General features: G+C 39.2%; 1 protein-coding gene across 5 annotated transcripts in view; it reads left to right on the top strand.

Moving 5' to 3' along the window:
- Positions 1-24,774, top strand: part of PCDH15 (protocadherin related 15) — a 1,497,017-nt gene that overhangs the window by 760,536 nt on the left and 711,707 nt on the right. For all 5 annotated transcript variants that reach the window (XM_030569599.1, XM_030569597.1, XM_030569596.1 and 2 more), the window contains one exon: positions 4,579-4,697. In XM_030569599.1, the coding sequence (XP_030425459.1) occupies positions 4,607-4,697 (91 nt within the window). In that variant the 5' untranslated portion in view covers positions 4,579-4,606. The remainder of the gene's footprint in view (positions 1-4,578; positions 4,698-24,774) is intronic.

Raw genomic sequence — 24,774 nt, 5'->3', positions numbered from 1 at the left:
ATTTTAAAATGAACTCATTCTGTTTGCTGCAGATCTGTAATCCTAGATTATTTGCCTAGCATTTCTGAATTATAAAAAAAACTTGGAAGCATTTGACAACTAGTAATATCTAGTAATATCTAAAGTAACTTTATTAGTATTTAAACCTTTATTTTATTAGCGTTCTAAAAGACTAGGAAAACTGTAAAGCATATAATGCATTTATGATTACTTGCTCACTCATTGGCAAGATCTGTGAATAAATTTATTCTGAGATTCTCATATATCCTCAAAAGCCAATTAAGGATGCTGGTGATTATATTAAATTAATAATTCATACTGTGAAGTGGCTATGCTTTATATCAGTGTTTCCCAAACTTGGGATGCTGCTTGCGTAGGGAAAGCCCCTGGCTGGCTGGGTCAGATTGTTTACCTGCCCCGTCTGCAGGTCCGGCCAATCGCAGGCTGAGGGACGTATTGGCCGCCACTTCCAGCAGCTCCCAGTGGCCTGTAGGGAGCCACGATGAGCTGGACCCGCAGATGCGGCAGGTAAACAAACTGGCCCAGCCCACCAGAGGTTTCCCTGTACAAGCGGTGTCCCAGGTTTGAGAAACATTGCTTTATATAATCAAGTTTGTTTAATATTAACCAGTTAAGAAAAAATCATCATCATATATTTATTGACTTACTTTAAAAGTTCTGTTTTAAACCACAAGTAACTTTAAAGTAACTTCATATTGGCTGAAACTGGTAAACTAGCAATTTAACTTAAAGTAATCAGAAAGTAGCACTTGAATAAATGTTAAAAGGTAACAAGACCAAGCCATATCTGAATTACTGAAGGAAAAATAAAATTGTAACACTGGGAAATTTTGTGTGGTCTTGAGTAGAAGGTCTGTTGCTCTCTTTCTATGGTTCCTACCCTACACTGGAGAAACCTACATTTGGTCTAGAAGCTTCTTCTTTATCACTCTGTTGAAGGCTAATTTTGGCCTGCCCTGAAGAAATAGCAACAATTTAGGGATTAAAACACACACTTTGCCATGAATGTGTGGACCTCTGCATACCTCCACAATCTCCAAAATGCTCCCCATCCTCTTCTGTTCTCTAAGGTGCTACAATGAGGGCTTCAACAAATCTAGCCATTCCTTTAGAGAGGAAACTATTGTTGGTTCATTCAACAATGATTTCTACACAAATTTCCAGTTACATCTTCTCTGTCTATTCTGTATAGCCTTATCAGTAGAGGTCTGAGGCAAGGACCAGACAGTATATAAGGAGTTAAGACAGGCCCTGTCACCTAATTTATTGGGGATGAGGGAAATGGCTGTGGAAGCAACCTAGAGAGATAAAGCTAGGAAGCTGGAACAGTCTCTGAAAGTTGGAGGACATTGTTCTGAGTGGTTTGTTTTTGGAATAATTTGTTTATGAATCAGTAAAAGAAAGCCCTCAAGAAAAGAATTGAAACTGCTGCTATTAAAAGCATTATTCATCATCCTTCACTGGAGGTTCTGCTCACAGTCCTAAATGACCTTATCACACATAAGGGCTTCTCTGGTTTCTTGGAATTGATGTTCTCCCCACCAAGCTAAAACTGAGAATATATCTTCATACTTCCACCAGCATATCCAACTGCAGTTACATGCAGGCTCTCTGACTAGCCACTGCATAAACCAACAGTAGAAAGGCTAAAGCTCCCCAGGCATGCACCCCCTCTGGAGCATAAATCCAAAATTACACTGGCTTGCGCTGCACAGGGAACTGTGCAGTGTAAACTCATAGAGTTCATCCTTCCTGCTCCCAATGTGGCGTGGAGAGAAATATGCAACAAGCTCTCTGAGCAAATCCCATGCGCTTCACTCCAAACTCACTGGTTTAGATTAAAACATAAAATAAATGTATTAATTACAAATGATAGATTTTAAGTGATAGCAAACAGCTCAAAGCGGATTACCTAGCAAATAAACAAAAATGCAAATTAAGCTTAATATGCTACATAGATTGAATATGAACAGCAGAGTCTCACTCTGACTGATGGTACAGGCTGACTTGTACATTCTTAAGGCACAAGCTGCATTAGCTTTACAGCTTGGGTTTCTCAGGTCTTCATACACAGGCTAGAAATCCCAGCACTTCCCCCAATCCAGTTCCCCCCCCCCAAGTGTTTCCAAGAGTCTTCTTGTGTGGGAAGTTAAGAATAACAGATGATGTCACTCCCTGTCTTATATAGCTTTAGCATATGGCAGCAACCCTTTGTTTCAAAACTTGGTTCCCAGAGTGATTTGTGGAAAAATACTGACATCCCAAGATGGAATCCAGAATCATATGGCCTGGTCACATGTCCTTTAGAGTCATAGCAGCCATTATTTACAGGCTGTCTGGAGTGTTTTGAGGAGGGCTCACCAGGTGGGAGACAAGCTTCTTCTCCTAAGGCCTACTGTTTCCCCTAATAGCTCATTGCCCTGAACAGGCCCTTCTCAACCAGCTATCTATACTGAAAGCATCATATCATAATAATATCACTATGAAGAATACGGGGTGCAGTGTCACTGCTATAAACTGGGAAAATGAGAATCAAACCAAGTCTTGTAGAGGTGCATGCCTCTTCCAGTACTTAACAGAGCTGTCATTTATTTTTTAGCAGAAACCCTGTTATCTCTTGGTTGCAATAAATGTAACTTTTAGTGTGAGTTATTTAGAAGAAAGGTTTAATGTCCTAATATGATACTATTGTTTGTGATGTAAATAAATGCCTAAGATGAAATTATACAGATGCAGAGATAGGAAAAGTTCAATTTCTTGAAGGAAAATGATAGATAGCAGTGACTTTAATAATTTCTTGTTGATGGCAGATCAGATTGCTTTGATGCTGAAGGCCGTTAAGTGGCAGAGGGTGGAGGGACAATTGTTTGACTCAGAAATTAATGAAAAAATAGCTTATATGACCATAATATAAAAATACTAGCAGAAAGTGGTAAGGAAAACCAGTGGGCTAAGTGCTTTAGATGAGTAAATAACAGCATTTATATACTTTTTAGACAATAGCTATGTTTTATTATCCATGTCTTTTTTTTCATTTTCATAGTTCTTGTTGCTTCCATTTGATATTTCATTGTTTTTATTCCCATATTTTTATATAAAAATGTTCAGAATAATATGATTTTTTTCACCCCTGAATTGTGGGAGTTCTTTTTTTTATCAGAATAACAGAATAGAGCATTGTATAACTTTAAAAATGCTACTCTTTATAAACTTTGGTTTGGTTCAGTGGACCTGTGTCCACCTGGTTGCATTATTCTATGGGTTGTGCTGCACTGGCAATGGACCAGTCCCAGATGTTATTAGAAGCCTGGGTGTACTGAGTGGATCTAAACGCTGTGGGATATCTCCCAGACAAGCCCAGCAGTTGGGCAGCAGCTTTAAGGACTTGTACATCTGTTTTTATATAATCACTTTTCAGAAAATCAGTGAACTTTAATGGTGAAGCTGAATGAAGGAGAATAACATATTTCTTTGCTTGATACCTTTGTTGAGTGAGAAACAAGATCCACTCCACTCTAGACTTAGAGTTGTTGGTTTTTAGCTTTTGTTATATACATTTTAAGACAGAGTTATTATTACATATGAATTACCTATACATGTAAAAAGAGAGAAGTCAAGAAAAGTAAATGATCAAGTTACTTTCCCTGAGGACAGGATGAGTCTTTTCAAATATTTGGTTTCTGCTATGCTTGACTAGTCTTCCCCAGTATTTTCTCCAGTCCCTTATTGTTAAATTTTTAATTTTTCTTCTTGTAACTTTGTGCAGACTCAGTTTACAGAGCTACTTCATTTGTCTTTAATTTTTATACATTACATTCTAACCTCCTAATTAAAACATTCTCATGCATACATTACAATAATTAACCTCAATTAATACATTTTTGAATATTCTGCTGATACTGACTTCTATTTTTTTGTTTCCCAACACATCTATTTTTTTTTTGGTCCCGGCCCACTCCCAATGGCTTCATCCAGGTAGTTTTATTTTACAATAGTAGTCGTTCATTTCACTGGTCTGTTTTTTGTGATGTTGGGTTTTTGCTTGTTAGCTTGTCTTGTTGAGGGGAGGAGGGATGTACACCTGATTTTCTGCAAAGCTAACCGATTCCTCTTGACTTTGTGTTTTACCTTGTTATTTGCTTAGGCCAGATATTTTACAAATAAGACACACAAACCAATTTTCTGATTTTCAAACTCTTGCAGCAAAATCTAAAGTGCTGTCTCAGCAAAAATATACAAAAAGCAAACATTATGTTTTCTTATCATGTTATATATATTAATTTCTCTAACATTTAATATATGTTTGACTAACACAAAACATTTCACAGTTCTCTAACACTGTGATTGATGTAGAAAGAGCAATAACATAAACAAAACAAAACTGTCCTGTTCTGGAGATTGAACATGCTTGCTGATAGATACATATCATTTAGTAATATTGCTTAGGAACCCATGCTACAGGTGATTAACCATGAAGTCATTATAACCTCTGTGCATTGGCAGGTGCATTTACCTTAACTGATTAATGAACATGTCAAATCTTTCTTTTTATTTCAGATCTTCCTTGAGTGAAGTTCAACAGAAAATGCTACAGCAGTTTTGTCTCTGGGAATGGCTGGCTGTAGGAATTGCAATTGCTTCTGTCTGCACCAATTGTTTGGCTCAGAATGATGATGGTAAGCATGTTTTTATTCTACATGTTACACAAAGGTACTATAGTATATGGAAAAATGTTTACCCAGATGATTTGGTATTTAATGGAATGAGCTATTAATATATGCTGCTCTAAGAAGACAAGCTACAAATGAAAGGATAACAATATATGGCCCTTGTATGCTTAACTGTCACAACTATGTCCACTAGGGATCCATTACGGAGAATGTATTCAAGACCTTTGCATTACAACCAAAGTCAAGAAACACATAAGTAAAATTAAAAACATAATTTAAATATACACTTATTTCTAGCATTGAGATCTGAACACATTTTAATTATTATATGCTTGCAAGTATGCTCCTCAGCATATTTTATTTGGAAATATACCAGTTACAGCACCAAAATGATTTATTTTAAAGAGGAGAAGGAATTTACTCTGAAGCTATATTTACACACACCTCAACCAGCCAAAGCTTCAGTGCAGGGAAAAGATTCAAAATGAGGAACTCAAAAAAAAAAAAAGAAAAAAAAAAGAAAAAAAAAAAGCAGTGCAGGAATTGTAAAATGTTGTGACAATAGAGAGACCATATTAATTCCTGGCATATCTTCATTTAATTTAATAGAGATATGTGAGGGATGCATTTGACTCAGTATTTTTAATCAAATTGCAATAATTTGTTTCTTAAACCAACATTTTAAACATAATAAATATAAAGAAGAGAGAGAAGTATGTTTGTGTGGGATTGCTCAAGTGAAAGTAAAATGAAGAAGTATTAAGAGGCACATATGAAGACACAGTATGTTTTTCTTTAACGAGACTATTACTTTTGGTATAGGATGCTTATAATGTTACATTCATGTTACTTATTTTTGTAGTTAGGTTTCCTTTTTAGATTTAGAAAACTATATGTTGGTAAAAAGTTGTACACCTTTATGAATTAGAGAACTATTTCTTTTATTATGGACATCTCACCAGTACACTGCGTTTTGTTTGTCTTTCATTTTATGTTGAAATGTGATGCTTTCCAAAATGCCTATTTTTTTACTTCAATATTTCCTATTCTAACAGTAATTCAGCTCTGAATGTTTTCTTTTTTTAGTTTTGTATGATATCCATGGTATGTAAGCAAATTATTTTCCCCCCTCATTCCTTCCTTGTATAACATCACTATGATTTTCACCATCAATACATGTTATCTAGTTGCTCGCAGAGGCAGTGAAGAATATGAATCGCTCTTGTGCTTTTCTTGGCTTAGCTGACAGACACTTTTAACCTATTTACCTTGATGATTATTTTATTATGGTAGCCTAAAGTCTTCAATCATGACTGAGGTATTGTACAAACACACAGTAAAAGACAGTCCCTGCCTTAAAGATCTTGCAATGTATTTAATATAAGATATAATCAGTGGGTTGTACAATCTGAAGGAAATAGTAATAAGAATATGCATTTACATAGGCCAGGTTTATACACAATTAGAGTTAAAAATACAATATTGGACACTCCTAAACGCCATCTGACTATCCATTATCAGTTGGCTTTTTCTGGTTGTCATCATTGTAGAAGTGAATCTTTAAGAGAGATCTGAAAGATAGGGTACTGTCTTTACAGACTAGTTTAAGGAGAGTGGTTCATACATAAAAGAGCAGCATGGAAGAAAATGTGAGGATGTTTATAGTAGGAACAAATAGGAAATGGAAGATAGTACCACTGATGGAGTAGGGGAAGGATCACATGATAAATGTATTAAATAGGGAGGGGCTAAGTTGTGAAGGACCATGTTCATTTGATGCAATGGATAAGGGGGAACCATCTCTCAGTTGAGGGTAACATGGTCAGAAGGATTATTTTAGTAGCATCTTTTGATTGGACCTGGGAATCCAACTGGATGTCAGAAAGGCCAGAGAGAGAGGCTGCAGTTGTTAAGATGAGAGATAATAAGGGCCTAGACTAGGCTTTTTAGCAGCAGAACAGAGAGGAAAGGCCAGATCTCTGGAAGGAAGTGATGGAGGAAGGAAGAAGGGGAAACATATGGACGCTGCCTAGATGTGTGGGTCTAGATAGATGATACTCAAAGATGTCATCCAGTTGGAGGCTCTGAAATTTGACCATAAAAGTGTCATTAAAGACAATAGAGACAAAAGTTTCAGTGACATAGGTACCAAATTGGAGGGTACAAGGACAGAGTTGGAGGAGAGAACCTTAATAAAACAGTTGTGTGAGACACTTTCACTGAATTTAGTGGTGAAGGGAGATGGGATAGCAGTTGGAGAAGAATGCAGGGTAAATGTTGGGGGGTTATAAGGATAGAGGAATCATACCATGTTCCTACTGTGAAGGAAAGGAACTTAATAAGAGTGAGAAGCTAAGGGTTGAAGAAGGTGGTGAGAGTGTAAGGGCAGGGTAGATCATGAGAAAGAAGGAGATAGCATCACTTGGTCAAGTGGATGAGTTAAGAGGAAAACAGGTGAGGAACCTCGTTGTTGAAACTGCAGAAAGAGGTAAGAACAGGGTGAGAGGAGATTGTGAAAGGAAGTCAGAAAGGATGTCATGCTGAATCTTCTCTTTGAAAAAGTTGGTGAGAGAACATGGAACAGGGAAATGTCTTTAGGTGGCTGGAATTGCAATATGGGATTCAATCATAGTGAAGAAGTGTTGTTTGAGCTGGAGGATGGTAGTATTGAAGGATGAGAATCTGTGTGGTCAAGGCAGCTCAGCAGCACAGGAGTAAAAAGCAGCTGAGCAAGAATTGGAGGTTGATGGAATGGACTTTGTGGTGAGAGAGTTTGGGGAAATAAAGGAAACCAGGGTGATGGAGATATTTTGGTGTAATGAAATGACAACTGAGGATATGGAGAAGAGAGCACAGATGCTGGGGAGAGTACAGAGAACGTAACTTTTTACTGTAATCTAGTTTTATAACCCTTTAAAGCAGTGTTACCCAAACTTGAGACACCGCTTGTGTAGGGAAAGCCCCTCACAGGCCGGGTAAGTTTGTTTACCTGCTGCATCTGCAGGTCCAGCCGATTGCGGCTCCCTCTGGCCTTGGTTCGCTGCTCCAGGCCAATGGGGGCAGCGGGAAGCGGCGCCAGCCGAGGGACGCACCGCTTTGTGAATAAGGATTTGTGAACAAATTACAGTGTAATAGAAGGAGACTTGCTAATTGGAAAAGATGTTACTCAAGTACAGTAGAACTCAATTTAATCCTCCTGTTGTAAACATTATTTTGGTTAAATTTAATATGTTTGTCATTTCAAAGGTTGTGATTGTCTGTCTGTAGCCATTTATCCAGATAAATATGTGATGCCAAAGTAAACCATGAACAGTTTGCTACTCTGCCACTAAAAATAAATTGTTTTGATTATATCATGACTGCGACTTAAAAACACTTAATATCATGATACATATTAGGGAAGATAAAGTGGAAATCTTCATTTCTAAAGTGAGATTTAGATAGTAAATTTTACAGTTAATTTCCTTTGCTGTCATAAACAAACATTTTTTATCTTACCTTCCTCACCAAAAATGTGTTTAAATAATTATACAGGGTTCACATTTTTGACTGTGGATACTTTAATGTGAGAAAAATCCTTTTACCCATAGTTCTGCATAAACCTATACATTTAATAATTGTATTTTAAATTTGATTAGGGTTGTATGCTGGTTTCTTTTCTAACTAGAAGTGTAAGATGCACACACACCCCAAAAGAATCAGTGGTTCTTTTCACATAATTTCTTGTACACCTCATGAATCACTTAGTAAAAGAGACAAGAAGTGAATGGGAAGAGCCTATGCAGTTTCTAAACTGTATATTACTTTCAGAAGTTAATGTGAATAAATCATATTTCACATCACCTTAAAAAATAATAACAGCAACAGAAATTGGTTTAGTTAATGTGAATTAATTATCATATGCACAGTATTTATTTGTGAATTAAAATTGCCTTCCACAATATTGTAATATCTTATTTCTTGTTTTGTTTTTATAAATTGGTCAGAGCGCTTGTGATAATTCATGACACATGTTAAGGACTCTGTCCTGATATATCTATCTGCACATAGCAATGAAATGTAGAATATGTGAAAATGCAGAATCTAAGTTTTGAACAATTGCCCCTGAACTTATGATTCTCTGCATCAGGCAGCTGGATTCTCTCAGTTATAGAAATAGGGTAGTCAGCCACAAGATTCAGATCTGGATTGAAGTTCAGATTTTGAAACTTTCATTCACCTCATCAATTCTGAGTATTTTCAGATCAACTAACCTACAACATGAGATGCTTTAGAAGAGCTGTCAGTATTATGTGCTGTTCTGGCTGCTTCAAGTATTTCTGTTTTGCTAAGGTTTTCTTTTTGATAAATATTCTTGTCTAATACATCTGTGGAGGACACTGAGATGTTTCAAGTCATTGAGCACCAAGTAATTTTATCCCCAAAATTACTAAATTTTATAGTGTAGAGAAACAAGAAATGATAGGCCAAATCATCATTGTCTTTTCATTCAGGGATGTGACACACACTAAGTCACATAGAGTTCTGTGCCACACCTGAGTGGATACCACAATTAAACAAAAGCAAAATAATCACAATTATTAACTATTGTTAAAGAAAAAAGAATAAAATTAAAAACAAAAGAGAATACAAACAATAAAGAATGGTTACTTCAGTTACAATTTCTTCTGTATATCTCTCTGTGGAGAGCTTTCAGCAGAATTACACCTTCCAAGAGTAGATCTTCTCTTGGATAGGTTTCTAGTAATGAGTCCTGTTTTAATGTTTCAGAAATAACTGAAAAAGTTTATAGATGGACAAAAGAATTTTGTGAAGGATAGGTGAGTCCTATTGGTTTATTATGGATAACCTAAACTGTTAAAAATTGGCAAATATGAGGTATCGCAGGGCCATGGAACCTTCCAGAGTGAACTCTGGAAGGATTTGGAGTAAGCCACCAGTATTCACTTGCATCTGCCACCAGTCACCCACTTTTCTACTCCATGAGCCAAAAGGCACACAAAGCAAAGTAGGATAGCCAGAGGAAATTACATCACAACAACATGGGCCCCCTAAAATATTATTGTGTGGCTTTGGTTTGGTGGGAATTTTTCCGGAAGAGGGGTGGTGTGTGTGGTTGGTTGGCTTGTTTGTTTTTAGAATGAAGCTGGCTCTCCTACCTCTGGCATATGTTAAATGTAAACAGTCAAATCAGATTGTGTACCTGATTCTCTCCTTTCATGGAGGTAGTGGAATTTGGCTTTTCCTCAAGCCATTTCCCTTACCTATAATACTTAAAACCAAAACAATACCCTATTTCAATAACTTCTAGTCACAAGTCCAATTACAATTGTTTTTAAAAATAATACAGGAGGAAACTGAATCTCTAGTGAATTGTATTGAAAGAGGAATAGCAGAGTGTACCACTGACATTTGGACTAGTGGTAGTACCTGTAAGGCATATTTGTCATTGACAGATCTTTAATTCAAAATCATCAGTCATGTCTTTTCTCCTCCAAATTGAAAACCTGCTACAAATAACAACAGTACCAGTAAGAGTACTTTTAGAGGGCAAAGATTTTAAATATTATGGTTCTAGATGGTAAAGAGCATTAGCTTTTTTGTTACTAATTTACCACGTAGATGAGAAAAATCTAATTTCAGTGGAAATGTGGTATAATAGAAATGTAGTATAGTATATACCACATTTCATCCATAAGCTAATGAAGAACCCTAAAGAGCTCAACATATTAATTTCATTTACAGAAATGCAGACTTGTCTGAGATGGAATACAGTAATTATTTAACAGTGCACAATAGTTTAGGACTGGAAGTGAAGAATGTGATATCTAGTTGAAACTGTTGGAAAACATAGATTGTCGTGTTGGAATTGCCTTTGGTGACATTTGGTGATAACAGGAGTAACGTCCCTACTTTTGTGCAAAGTGCCATGGGATCTTGACTGAGTACAGATGGTAAGAACATTGATTTTGTCTTCTCATCCAAAAAACAGTACACCTCTACCTTGATATAACGCTGTCCTCGGGAGCCAAATAATCTTACCGCGTTATAAGTGAAATCGTATTATATCAAACTTGATTTGATCCACCGGAGCGCGCAGCCCCGCCCCACCAGAGCGCTGCTTTACCGCGTTATATCTGAATTCATGTTATATTGGATGGCATTATATCGGGTAGAGATGTACCTTTAACAGCACAATATCTGATAGCACTAAGCTCACACACTTTTCATTACAGACTCTAATGGAGGAGTCCACCTTCAGAATTCCAAAACCACTGTCTAGTTAACTTGTGAAGTTTGAAAATGTCATACCCTTTGTGTGTTGTCTGGAGAGAATATTGTGCCATATGTAGAGGACTACATTGCTTCTAGTGGAACATCAGCATTTACAGTTGTTGCCATATTGTAGCATTGAATCCAAAGCAGAATCCTTCACTGAAGGAGTTAAAAATAATCCCCTATATACTATACTGCTCTAATTAATTCAGTCCACATCCTCAAGCCAAAAGAGGGCAATGATTGCCACAGAAAGTGGTGCTAAAATATATGATGTAGTAGATAGTGGCTTTACAAGTATCCTATTCATTACGTATGGTCAGGGCCCCTTGAAGTCTGTGGAATAACTGACTCACAGTTCGCTTCCTTGCACTTTGGATCAAACTTCTAGTATTGTCATGAATATAAGTAGAATAAGGAGGAGGACATTTCCAAAGTTATGTACATGAAGAGAAACATGCTATATTTGGGGAATACATTTTTAGATTTTACAATAGCCAGTAAACATCCCTAATTTATTCAAAATTCAGTTACTGGATGCACATGTTTTCTTCACTGAGCAAATGGAACAAGATATGACATTTGAACATATTAGATGATCATTTTCATAGATGGACTTTGTATGAGGAAGTTCAGTTCCTTATTAAAGAAGTGAATTTCAATACACTCCCAAAAGACTGCAGTGAATTGGATATCATGATTGAGCCATATCTCACCATACAATTATTGTTACATATAATCGAAGAAAACATTGCGATGAAAATCTCTATAATGACCATTGCTAAATAATCCAGAGGTCACTAGTCAAATGATTTATTATACTTGCAACCAATGATCAAAGGACATGCAGGGTTTGAAGGACAGGCAATGGCTTACTCCCTCCCTACTCCCTTGCTGAGAAACTGCTGATCTGCTCACAAGCACTGCAGAGATGAAGGCTGAGCTCGTGAGGTGAAAATAAACATCCCTTCCACAGTTCCTCACAAAAAATGTTGGTAGTCATGCAGATTTTTCCAGGATTGGTCCGAAACATGTTAAAATATTAGAATAAAGTTCACTGGTGTTATGAAGTTTTCAGTTTCAAAAAAAATCTGTATTAAAAGCTCTTCAGCAAAAAATTAATCAGAAATAAACTATCTGTGCTATCCTATTTTTTCAGGAGTTGTTTCTCAGTCTTCTGTATTCTTATCCAAAGACAGGGAATATATGGAGGCAGCTTATAAAAGGACAAAGTGGAATTGTTCTGAGGAAAAACATAACAGTAAAAACATTATAATAAACTATCGATCAATAGATTCCATCATAAATGTACACTGTTCCATATAAAACACCTCACAGGCTCTCTCATTTACTGCCCAATGCATTGGATCCCCTTTCATTAGTTTGCTACTTTACAGAATATTGCATTCGGCAGAAAATACAGGCTCACTCTACAAAATGTAGATAAATATATGCTCTAAAAATCATTAAAGGTCACTTTAAAAATAAAAGGTCACTTTAAAAATAAAAAGAATTAATCTTTCTGAAAATTAATCTAATTTGCTCAATTCATGATAGCAAATTAATTCAAGAAAATTCAAAATTGAATATGCCCAGCAAATTCATCATCATTTCTGGTGGAATGATATACTTACATAGACAGTGAGAGAGGAAACACACAAACAGGTGCTTGCCTTCAGGATGTTTAGAAAACATGTAGTGTTTGGATGAGAAATCATGTCACCCCCTCCCCCGCAGGTTTGTTTGTGAGTGGAGCGAGTCTGGAATCAGCAGGGATCTTTACCATCTATGGGCTTGGCTACACTGGAGAGTTGCAGCGCTGTAAACCCACCACTAGCGCTGCAACTTACTCACCGTCCACACTTGCAAGGCACATACAGCGCTGCATCTCCCTGGCTGCAGCGCTGGTTGTACTCCTGCTCTGCCTCGGGTATAAGGATTGCAGCGCTGGTGATGCAGCGCTGCTCTGCAAGTGTGGCCACCAAAAGCGCTGTAATTGGCCTCTGAGGTATTCGGAGGTATCCCAGAATGCCTGTTCAGGCACTCTGCTCATCAGTTCGCACTCTACTGCCCTGGCCTCAGGTGACTCGCCCTTTAAATGCCCCTGGAATTTTAAAAATCCCCTTTCTGTTTGCTCAACCAGGTGTGGAGTGCAATCAATCAGTGAATCTTTCCAGGTGACCATGCCTCCACGCGCCAAACAAGCCCCAGTATGGAGCAATGGCGAGTTGATGGACCTCATCAGTGTTTGGGGGGAGGAAGCTGTGCAGTCACAGCTGCACTCCAGCCATAGGAATTACGATACCCAGGGGCAGATTTCAAGGGCCATGCTGGAAAGGGGCATGACCGGTACGCGGTGCAGTGCAGGGTTAAAGTAAAGGAGATGCGGAGTGACTATTGCAAAGCCCACGAGGGAAACCCCCACTCAGGTGCTGCCCCCACGACCTGCCGTTTTTACAAGGAGCTGGACGCGATACTGTGGGGTGACCCCACTGCCAATCCGACGACCACGATGGACGTTCAGAGCGAGGAGAGGAGGGGCAGTGGAGCGGGGGGAGGAAACTGAGAGTGAGGGTACTGGGGTGGCGGGAGACACCCTGGAGTCCCAGGAGGCATGCAGCCAGGAGCTCTTCTCAAGCCAGGAGAAAGGTAGCCAGTCGCAGCAGCTGGAACTTGTTGATGAAGAAGAAGCAGCAGAGGAGCCGGTTCCCGGTAAGCAGCTTTTATTTTCAGGATGGAAATGTTTCAGGAGAAGAGGGGGGGTTATGGCTGCATGCATGCATGCCTAGATGTGGAATAGCCCATTGATGTGGTCTATCACGTCGCAGTAATCGGCCTCGGTAATCTCTTCAAAAGTTTCAGCCAGAGCGTGGGCAATGCGCTTGTGCAAGTTTACAGGGAGAGCCACTGTGGTCTTTGTCCCAGTCAGGCTAACGCGTCTGCGCCACTGTGCCGTGAGGGGTGGGGAGACCATTGTTACACACAGGCAAGCTGCATAGGGGCCAGGACGGAATCTGCATTGCTGTAGAAGACCCTCCCTTGCTTTCCAGGTGACCCGCATCAGTGAGATATCTTCCAGGATTAACTCCTGTGGAAAATGTTGGGATAATGTTCAGTGTAGGTCCCCCTGCAGCTGTTTGATTTCCCCAACGCACAGAAACCGCAGTACAGCCCTGAACCAATCACTCCTCCTTCCCAGGTGACCTGCAGCAGTGAGATATCTTCCAGGATTAATTAACTCCTGCACCCATTCCCCCTTACTCACCATTTCTTCACTGCTGTGGGTTCTGTATGCTCTGTTTGGTATGTGGAAAGTATGCTAAAGTGAGACTGTCAACTCCTTCACTGTGATTATACACAATGCTGCCTCTCTGTTAAATGTTTCAATTTTTGTCTTTCTAATAACAGTGTCCTTGAATACTCGACTGGCCGTATCAGAGACTGCTGAGAGGCTACAAAACCTGAGGAAGAAGCCACAAAAAAAGCAAAGAAGATATGGTGAAAGCAGTTATGAATCATTCTGCCAGAGAGAGTAAAATACTGCAGCACTGGAGGGAAAGAGAAAGCAAGAGAAAGGCAGTGGCTAAGAAGAAAAGCACGAATCAGCTGATAAGCATCCTGGTGCGCCAAACGGACTGTATCCAGTCACTCGTAGCCATGCAGGCAGGGCACTGCCGTGACGCCCCCCTGCAGTCCCAAAGCTCTTTCCCTTGTGCCCTAATGTCAGCTCAAACCCCCTTCTCCAGCATCCAGGTTCTTACCACCACCAGCTGCCCCCAACACCTGTACGTTCACCTACCAGCCCTGAGAACTGTGACCCTTACCCTCTGTACTCAACCCCCATCACCATGCAGCATTTTCATCCTGAAGTGCAGCAGTCATTGCACAGCACTCCAGACAGGACATATTCAAACCTCTGACTGTACAGTTCACCACCCTACCCCCCTGCCCTTTTAGTTATTTTATTTTCAATAAATGAATTATTGGCTTTTAAAACAGTTTTTTTTAATTCCAGAAAGTGAAAGATACCGTAGCCCAGGAAAAAAAACAGGCACTGCAAATCATTGTAACCACTGCACTTCACTCCTGTGCAAGGCACCAAACATTACTGTTGGTTTTCAGCCTCAAATTCCTCCCTCAAGGCATCCCTAATCCTTATAGCCCTGTGCTGGGCCTCTCTAGTAGCCCTGCTCTCTAGCTGTGCAAATTCAGCCTCCAGGCATTGAACCTCGGAGGTCCATTCCTGACTGAATGTTTCACCCTTCCCTTCACAAATATTATGGAGGCTACAGCACGCGGATATAACCACAGGGATGCTGCTTTCCCCTAAGTCTAGCTTCCCATAAAGACATCTCCAGCGTCTTTTTAAACGGCCAAAAGCACACTCCACAGTCATTCGGCACCGGCTCAGCCTGTAGTTAAACCGGTCCTTGCTCCTGTCAAGCTTCCCTGTATATGGTTTCATGAGCCAAGGCATTAATGGGTAAGCGGGGTCTCCAAGGATCACAATGGGCATTTCGATGTCCCCTACTGTGATCTTGCGGTCTGGGAAAAAAGTCCTGGCCTGCAGCTTCCTGAACAGGGCACTGTTCTGAAAGATGCGTGCATCATGCACCTTTCCAGGCCAGCCTGTGTAAATGTCAATGAAATGCCCACGGTGATCCACAAGTGCCTGGAGAACTGTAGAGAAATACCCCTTCCGATTAATGTACTCGGATGCTAGGTGGGGTGGTGCCAGACTAGGAATATGCATCCCATCTATCACCCCTCCACAGTTAGGGAAACCCATTTGTGCAAAGCCATCCAGAATGTCCTGCACGTTCCCCAGAGTCACGGTTCTTCTTAGCATGATGCGATTAATGGCCCTGCAAACTTGCATCAACACTATTCTAACGGTCGACTTTCACACTCCAAACTGGTTCGCAACCGATTGGTAGCTGTCTGGAGTTGCCAGCTTCCAGATTGCAATAGTGACCCGCTTCTCCACTGGCAGGACAGCTCTCAATCTCGTGTCCCTGCGCCGCAGGGTGGGAGCAAGCTCCTCACACAGTCCCATGAAAGTGGCTTTTCTCATCCAAAAGTTCTGCAGCCACTGCTCGTTATCCCAGACTTCCATGACGATGTGAACCCACCACTCAGTGCTTGTTTCCCAAGCCCAAAAACAGCGTTCCACGGTGCTGAGCATTTCCGTTAATGCCACAAGCAATTTAGTGTCATACACGTCAGGTGACTCGATATCATCGTCGGACTCCTCACTGTCACTTTGGTGCTGAAGGAACAGCTCAACTGCCAAACGTGATGTGCTGGCGACACTCATCAGCATACTCCTCAGCAGCTCGGGCTCCATTTCCCACAGAAATCGCGCTGCACAGAAACTGTTGGGAGACTCACAATGGCGCCAAACATGGATGGAAAAACAGTGACTGCTGGGATGTGAAGCGATGCACCACAGGGCATTGGGACAGGAAGCAGAATGACCCACACCCTTCCGTCCCCATCCCACAACCCACGGCGCTAAAATGGGATGAGGTGCTCTGTGGGATAGCTGCCCACAATGCACCACTCTCAACAGCGCTGAAAATGCTGCAAATGTGGCCACACTGCAGTGCTGGTAGCTGTCAATGTGGCCACACTGCAGCACTTTCCCTACACAGCTGTACGAAGACAGCTGTAACTCCCAGCGCTGCACACCTGCAAGTGTAGCCAAGCCCTAAGCCGCTGTTTTTAAAAAAGCCACATCTGTGTGTGTGCTTTACTGTTCAGTTTGCTGTTTTACAGTGTGTTTGTTGAGTTGTTTAAATTGTAAGCACTGCTGCTGTTAGGATGATATTCTGGGATATTCTGAGGTTCTTTGTAAAATCTACTGGAGATGAGACCTCTAAAGCCAGCACGTGGGGTATCAAGGCCATTTACCTAGGTGGAGGCACCACATATTCTAAATTCTAGTACTGGACCTCTCCACCTGAGGGGCCTATGTAAATCCATACATCCTGCTGAAAGTCTGACAACTGCTGCTCAGAGGCAAGAGGGTGGATCCCTGTAAGGAGGCAATTAGCATGAACATGTAATAAAATGAACTTTTCCTGTAGTGATATTGCAGTTTTGTTCAACAAATCACACCTGTTGTCTTTTAATTCAATGTTTATAACCAACAGAGTACTTCATGTATGTACAATAGTAATCTCTGTGTATCCATACAGCAGTGTCACTAGCTTTAGTGTGGACAATTTTAGTGTTGCTCTGTTCTTGTATCTTTTTAAGTCTTATGTTTAGAAGTAAGAGAGTTCTCTCTTCTAACGCTGCATAGTAGTGTCCCTGTTTAGGCCTGGTCTACACTAGGCATTTAGGTAGGTACAACTACGTCACTCAGGAGTGTGAAAAATCCAAATCTCTGAGAGATGCAGTTAAGCCAACCTAGGTTGATGGGAGAATTCTGCACTGACCTAGCTACCGCCTTTTGGGGAGATGGATTACCTATGCTAACAGTGGATTCCTTCCCATTAGCATAGGTAACATCTTCACTAAAGCGCTGCAGCAGTAGACAAGCCCTGAGTCATGGTTTCTATGTCAACTAATATGTAAATGTTTTTTTTTATGATAACTAGGAAAATAAAATAAAAATGGGCCAGATTTTGCAGCACACAGAAATGTGGAACAGAAGTTCAGCAAGAATGATATTCAACATGTGTAAAGCGGAAGAAATCTATCCTGTTGGGAAGCTTTTTCATTTTGTTTTTAATAATCTGTTGTTCAGTTGACTTTTAGATTAGTCACTCTATAATACCTTTAGGAAGCAAAGACTAAACCCAATAACAGTACAGAGAAAAGAAAATTAAGGAAAATCATGAATATGCCTAAAAGCCAGTATCCATAGATCCAATCACCAAAGTATGAGATTTTCGATTGACTGGCGTTTAAAATTTGATAGAAGTATTTATTCAAAGTGGTCAGTTTTGGTCAATATTCCATTACAATGCAAATCTTTCTAGATTTAAAATAAGTAAGTCATAGAAATGGATGAGTTTCCAAAGTGACACCTGAGTTCTTTATGGGTGAAATCAGTAGCTGAAAACCCATGCTGTTGCAGTGGTTTAATTCATAAGGTTATGTGTAAAAAGAAGCTGAAAATGCCTCAGAACTTTAAAAAAAAAAAAAAAAGAATGGTAACAGACCACAAATCACAGTGATGATTGAATATAGTGATATTCTAAACAAAAAGAGCTCTCAATGATATTTTTAGCCATTTCACTCACGTTCCACTGACTCAGTAGATGTTCTGGGCTTCAGATTGATGTTTGGGATTATTGTGTTTACTGGTTGGTTATTGTATGGGTGGTTGCAAAGGAACTGTAGAGGCTGGTGACATCACCAGTGGTGTTATCATTAAAGAGGATAAAGCTTCTGGGGTTTTTTTTTTTGGTCAAGGTGACAATTGAAGAGTGGATCTCGAGAGAGAGAAATCTAGAAACTATGACAAGGCAGTCACAAGGAAAAGGGAGTCTGAAGGTCAGACAGCAGGTCTTGCCAGGCTTTATTGGAGAGGGAGACTAACGTAAGAAGCGTTAATAGAGCTCTGAGAGGGAAACCTGAAGAGGCTGAAAAAAGCTCAACTTAGTGTCCCTAGTCACAGAAGCTCCGCACATAAGTAGTTCATGTTGAGCTCTGGAGGGAGACAGTCCTCAGAAAAAGTCAGAGACTCCCAACGCCATCCCAGTAACCCAGCAGCAAGAGTTGGTGTTGAGAGCTAACATCAGATACTGACAGGTCACAACACAATACAAATGTATATTTGTAAATAATTAAGATGCTCAAGAAAGATTTACACAGATAGGGTTAGATGAGCAGTTTCTATGTATAAAACTTCCAGTTTCATGTTAGGTTATATTTATTAGCATAATAAATAAGATTACTTATTTTCACTAACTGTAATACTAAGCTTGCTACAGGCTACTAATTTATTTAGACACATAACTATTTGGAGTAATGCTACATAATTACCACATGCAACACTTTATTTTGTGGGTTCCTTGATGGTAAAAGGCTAAAAGACTTCTATGAATTTGTGTAGTGGCAAATGGGTGTGTGTTTGAGGTAATTGTGTATACTGGTTGTGTTGATATATCTGTAGGGGAGGTTGTGCTGGGAGATGTGTGTTAAATTGTGTGGGTGGCAAATGAGGGATGTGTGCTGTGGTGAGAGGCAATGTGTGCTGAGGCTACGTCCAGACTACCCGCCGTATCGGCAGGTTAAAATCGATTGCTCATCTAGACGCGATATATCGATCCCCGAGCGCGCTTATACCGATTCTGGAACTCTATCAACCCCAACGGAGTTCCGGAATCGACAGGGAGAGCAGCGAACATCGATCCCGCGCGGTGTGGACGGGTGAGTAATCCGATCTTAGATATTCGACTTCAGCTACGTTATTCAGCCCTGAGAGTGGTATCGTGCGTGGTTTATGTTGTTCAGGGAGAGTTGTGTGGGTGGCAAATGGGAGGTGGGAGCTGTGGTGAGGGGTTGTGTGTTTGCATTTATGTAGGTGTGTGTTGATTTGTGTCTAGGGGGGTTGTGCTGGGAAATTTGTGTTGATTTGTGCATGTGGCAGTTGGGCCAAGTAATCCAGCATCTGTGTAGTCTCCCTCCTACAACTGATAAAATTATTGCATGCAAATTTGCTGTAGTGCAAAGGTAGTGATTGGTTGAGTTACCTCTGATATCACAATGTTTTAGGATTCTTAGCATGACAAAGATACATATGTTATAGTGTAGTTTACACTTATGTAGCTGTACACCTCACAGGCATAATTTGTAAAATCAGAATGACTGAGCATTTAAAAGCTGGATAGTAAACAGGCTGCAAATCTCATTGATAATTCAGCCTGGTGATATTATGAACAAAAAAAGCTCTTTACTATACTGGTAGCTGTTCCACTGCTTCCTACTGACTCTAAAGACATTTTTAGGTTTCAAAGTGACACACAGTGACATTCCTAGAATCATATAATGATGATAGTGTTTGGGATTTGTTTGTGGTATTTGTAGTACAGTTTTAATAATGATGAATAATACTTACTACAGAATATTTTGGTTTTTCACTGCAAGCCCATCTGAAGTTGAGAATTTAGTGAAAGCACACTATCAACATTTGTTTCAGTGCTAAAAATAGCATTACTTAGTAAATGGTACCAGTTTTCTGTGTCAGTCATTCTCACTTCTGCTGACTTTTTCAGTGTAGGATTTACAAGTGCACTGGGAACTTTAATAACTACAAATGGTCAGACCCTTTTTTCCACCTCATCTGAAGAAATGTCACTTACAGGACCAGAGTTCCCCTAACAGTACTTTAGAACATTGGTTCAATGCTGACTTGGAAAGAAAACTGCCACTAACTGAATTAACACCATCACTTCTTGCTGTACTTGGATTTTCCTTGTAGGTTTCTTATCCAAGTAATGATCAGGCCTGACAATTGTGAGCTTTAATGAGAGTGCTTGAGGGGTTGTGGCAATTGAATAGGCTATTATGTTTACAGTTCCGATGGGAAGAATAAAGAGGCACCTTTATTAAGTCCCTTGTCAAAATGCCCTAGTTTCTAAATTCCTAAAATAGCTAACTTTTTTTTTACTTTTACCTGAAAAGAAAATTTATTTTTTACAAAAAAGCTTATTTATTATCACAATAAAAATGTTAATCTGCTCTATTAGTTGACATATAAATATCTCCTTTCTTTTTTCAATTGATATAGTTAGACTGTACTAGGCAGCTTTTTAAATTTCAGAAACATGACTGAGGTACATTGAACTCTTTTTGACTAAATGCTGCATCTCCATTCTATATATGCTATATTATTATACCAAAACAATTAAAAATAAACATTCTAATTTATATTAAAAATCCATGCATCAGGGGGATTGATACTTTTTAGATTGCTCCATCAGATTTTTATGGTCACATACATACCAAGTCACATGTCCAGAATCCACATCACAAAGCCACCATTTTAATGACAACTAATATCAACTAGTTCACCTTTTGGCAGACTGAGTTGAGGTCAAATTGAAATAGCATACAGAAGGAACTGGCTTTTCATCTGGTAAGGTCTTGTTCTCCAACTCTGGGATGAAGTAAAGTTGAAATATACTAGTGGAGCACTGTAAGGACGATTCCACTGACACTGATCTTACTGGGAATGTTCTGTGGTTGAACGAATAAAGAACTTCAGGATTTGCCATCAAACAGTTTTCTCACACACACACACACACACACACACACACACACCCTGTCTCTCTCTCTCTCTCTCTGTCTGTCTCTCTCTCTCTCTCTCTCTCTCAACTTGTGTGCGTATTTTTGTAAACATGTGACATTTCCACCCTACAGGGGTGACCCTAGACTAGCTACCAGCAACTGGCGCCCTAGGCGAACCATGCAATTGGCATCCCTAACCCCAAGGCCAGATCTAGGCTGAGTTTTTTGGTAAACTGGGAAACATTTTGCCCTTTTTTCCTTTTAATGTTTTTTAAGCTTTTGTTTTGTTTTGTTGTTTTTTTAAACAGAGGCTTAATTATTCGGTTTGTCCGTCCATCCATCTGCCCAACCAATGTTTCTGAGATCAGATAAAATAGAGACATGAAATTTTCAGAACAGGTTTGTATATGATAGCTAGATTATATTTCTGTATGATTTCAAATAAAAATGCATTAACAATGTTAATTTATAATTTTTATTACAAATCCAAAATCATCGATTACATTATCTTGCTTTAACTACCATTACCACCACATTCAATATAGAAAGAATTAAGAAAACTTTTCAGTGAAGTTTAACCCGTATTTACAAAACACTCCAAATAAAAAACACTGTGCTCTCAAAACATGACTTTTCTTGCTTTAAGTTTTCAAAATTCAGTCACTAGTTCTTTTTTAGATCCAGTTTCCAGCTATTTGATGCTCTATTGACATTGTGGCGAGTCCAACAAGTCTCTCTTGCACCATTGTTGAATGCAGATATGTTTTTATCAATTTTAACTTTGAGAAGCTAAGTTCCCCACTAGCTATGGAAACTGGCAAAGTTAAAAGAATGCGTAGAGCTATAAAAATGTTTGGAAAACTGAGAGTTTGTTTTCACAAACAAATTTCAGTACTACTTCAGGAGTGGAATGTTTCTTAAGTCGTCTTGAAAATGTCCGAAGCTCACTACACAAATCTGTAGCATCAATGTCTTTTGAATTTTCATGAGTCAATGCTGACTCCAGTTTTATTCAAAATTATGTCTGTTTTTCTGTTTCCTTTTGCAAGCTGCGGATATAACATAGAAAGCCAAATACTGACTCTAGCTGCTGCATCTGTTGAAATCTTTCATCAACAGAGTGAATAGCAGTATCAAGGACTGTGAAGTAAAAATTCACTTTGAACCTTTGTTTTGGGTTCTGAATGGGTGTCTCTCATCCTTCAGACGAAAACTGCAGTTTCTTTTTTCAAATATGAACTGGCTCTGGTTCAAATTTTGTCGGAAAGTCTATTTCTTCAGCAAGCTCGAGAAAATCTACCAGTTTTCTTTCAAACCCTTCATCACTTCTGAATTCCTCCAGAATATATTTAGTTTGCTGCAGTATTTAAATAGCAGAATGTATGTTCAAGTTCTTTTCCTGAAGCTGCTTACTGGTGAGATTAATCTCGAAAAGGATGTTTTACTACAAAATGAGTGAAGTCACAAATTTGAACTTGGAGAGGCCATTTTCAAAAGCTTCTGCATCTGAATGTGCCGTAGTGCCAGATGATCCAGTAAAGGTAGTATCATCAGAAATTCAATTAGGGCATCATAAATGTTTCCAAGGTCATAGTGAAGAGGCTTCAAAGCATCAGTGCGACTTTCCCATCTTGTCTAAGTGGTTTCACAGTTAAAGAATTCACACATGGCGAGTCAGAATCTCCTAACAGCATGTTGAGCCTGAGAAAAATACATTGCACCAGGTCAAAGAAACTGCTTGCCTCCAAATACTATCAGGGCAGCATCATTGACAAGCAAATTCTGAGAATGTGCACTGCTAGGAATGAAAATGGCCCTAGGATTGATTTCCATCATTCTCCTTTGCACATCATTGTCTTTACCCTTCATATTACTCCCATTATCATAGCCTTGGCCAACTAAATTTTCAACACATGACATTGTTGCAAGCTCTTGTAGAATAGTTTGTCATAAATGCTCCAGTCATCTCCTTCAGTGGTACGAAACTCAAAAAATGTTCCTTTATGAGCACTTCAACGTTGTCTTCATTTGCATACTTTTCCATATCCACAAAATGAATGATCATCATTTGTTCAACATGAGTCATATCTGGTGTACAATCCAGTATTATTGAAAAGTATTTTGCAGAATGGGCAGCTTCTACAATTTTCTTTTTAATGGCATTTGCTAGGATTTGAATCAGTTCATTCTGCATATTTTTTCCTAAGTAATGAACCTGTGTTTCATGATCACTCATTTTACGTAGATGCTCCTTCATGACTGGATCAAACAAGCCAGGTATTCAAAAAAAATTTATAAGTTTCCATTACCTGGAGTGTATAATTTTTCACTTGTACCATGGCCACAGAGTGCTACATTTTGCCCACTGAGAACTATCACTAAAGCAATCAGACACTCTAATATTTGTTGCCAATATTCTTTTCCTTGATCACACATAAATTTTCTTCATCAATAGTTTTTCCTTTTTTCAATCATAATTCAAGTTCTTTCCAATTCTGAAAACATGCCAAATGTTCTGTACTTCTTTCATGTGAAGAGATTATTGAACATATGGTTTTTCAGTCCTTCAAACCATTTTCAGTGATGTACCAGTTGCTAGATTTCTAAATAACTTGCAGCAAAAGCAAAACACAGAGTCCTTCAACACTGAATATTGTAACCAGTTTCAATGAATTTCTTCCCCATTAATGAGTTTCCTCTTGTAATGTTGAGCAGAGAATTTTCTTTTATTTCCCTCCTTAGGGAAGGGAAATTCATGAACTTGTTTGTGTCCATGTTTGATAATTATTTGCCACACACTGTCATCACATATGGGCCATGAAGCTGGGTCCCCATACTGTAATTTGTTTGTAACTTCCTCATCCTGTCTTCCTTCTACTTTATTTATTTCCATTTCTGCATGTGTCTCTGAAGGTGAATAAATTTTCTCTACTTCCATATCAGTCTGATGCTGTTAGCTGCCGTCATCTAGAAGTAAGTTTCCATCATCTTGAGTTTTCAAACTGCTTCCATGCAGATGTGAGCTAACTTCCTCTCAAAGTAATATTCCTTCATCTGTATGCTGTGAACTGCTTCCATCTTTATTTGGATTAAAGAGAAGATATTTTATGAAGGATCCCTGCTCTTTTGCTTGGTCCTTTTCCTTCTTAGCCTTTCATTTACGATACTCAGCCCCAGAGGATTTTCTTTTTCCTCTTTCTGCCACAGGGCACTTGACTATTGTTATGAACTATGCTCCTGACTACAAGCATTATAGCATTAAGGATGGTTGACACACCCACCACATGCTTGGTGATTTAAACATTGCAACCATCCCAACACTTTTTTTCATTGCTTAAACATTCAATGATTAGTAACATACACTTACTTACCTATTAAAACAGTTAGTTACAACGTTTAAATGGAAACAAAATGACCTTTTTCAACATTATAACCCAACACCAGTTGTTTGGAAAGTAAGCCCCTTCTTCACTGTTACCCACTTGGGGTGTGACATCATTACTTTCATAGTCTATTAACCATTAACGCTGTTACTTTTCTTTTATGGACCTTATTTATTACA

Source organism: Gopherus evgoodei, chromosome 7 (assembly GCF_007399415.2).
Source record: "Gopherus evgoodei ecotype Sinaloan lineage chromosome 7, rGopEvg1_v1.p, whole genome shotgun sequence".
In the NCBI taxonomy this organism is placed as follows: Eukaryota; Metazoa; Chordata; order Testudines; family Testudinidae; genus Gopherus; species Gopherus evgoodei.
Note: the sequence above shows the minus strand (reverse complement) of the source record. Positions and strands in the feature narration are given on the sequence as shown.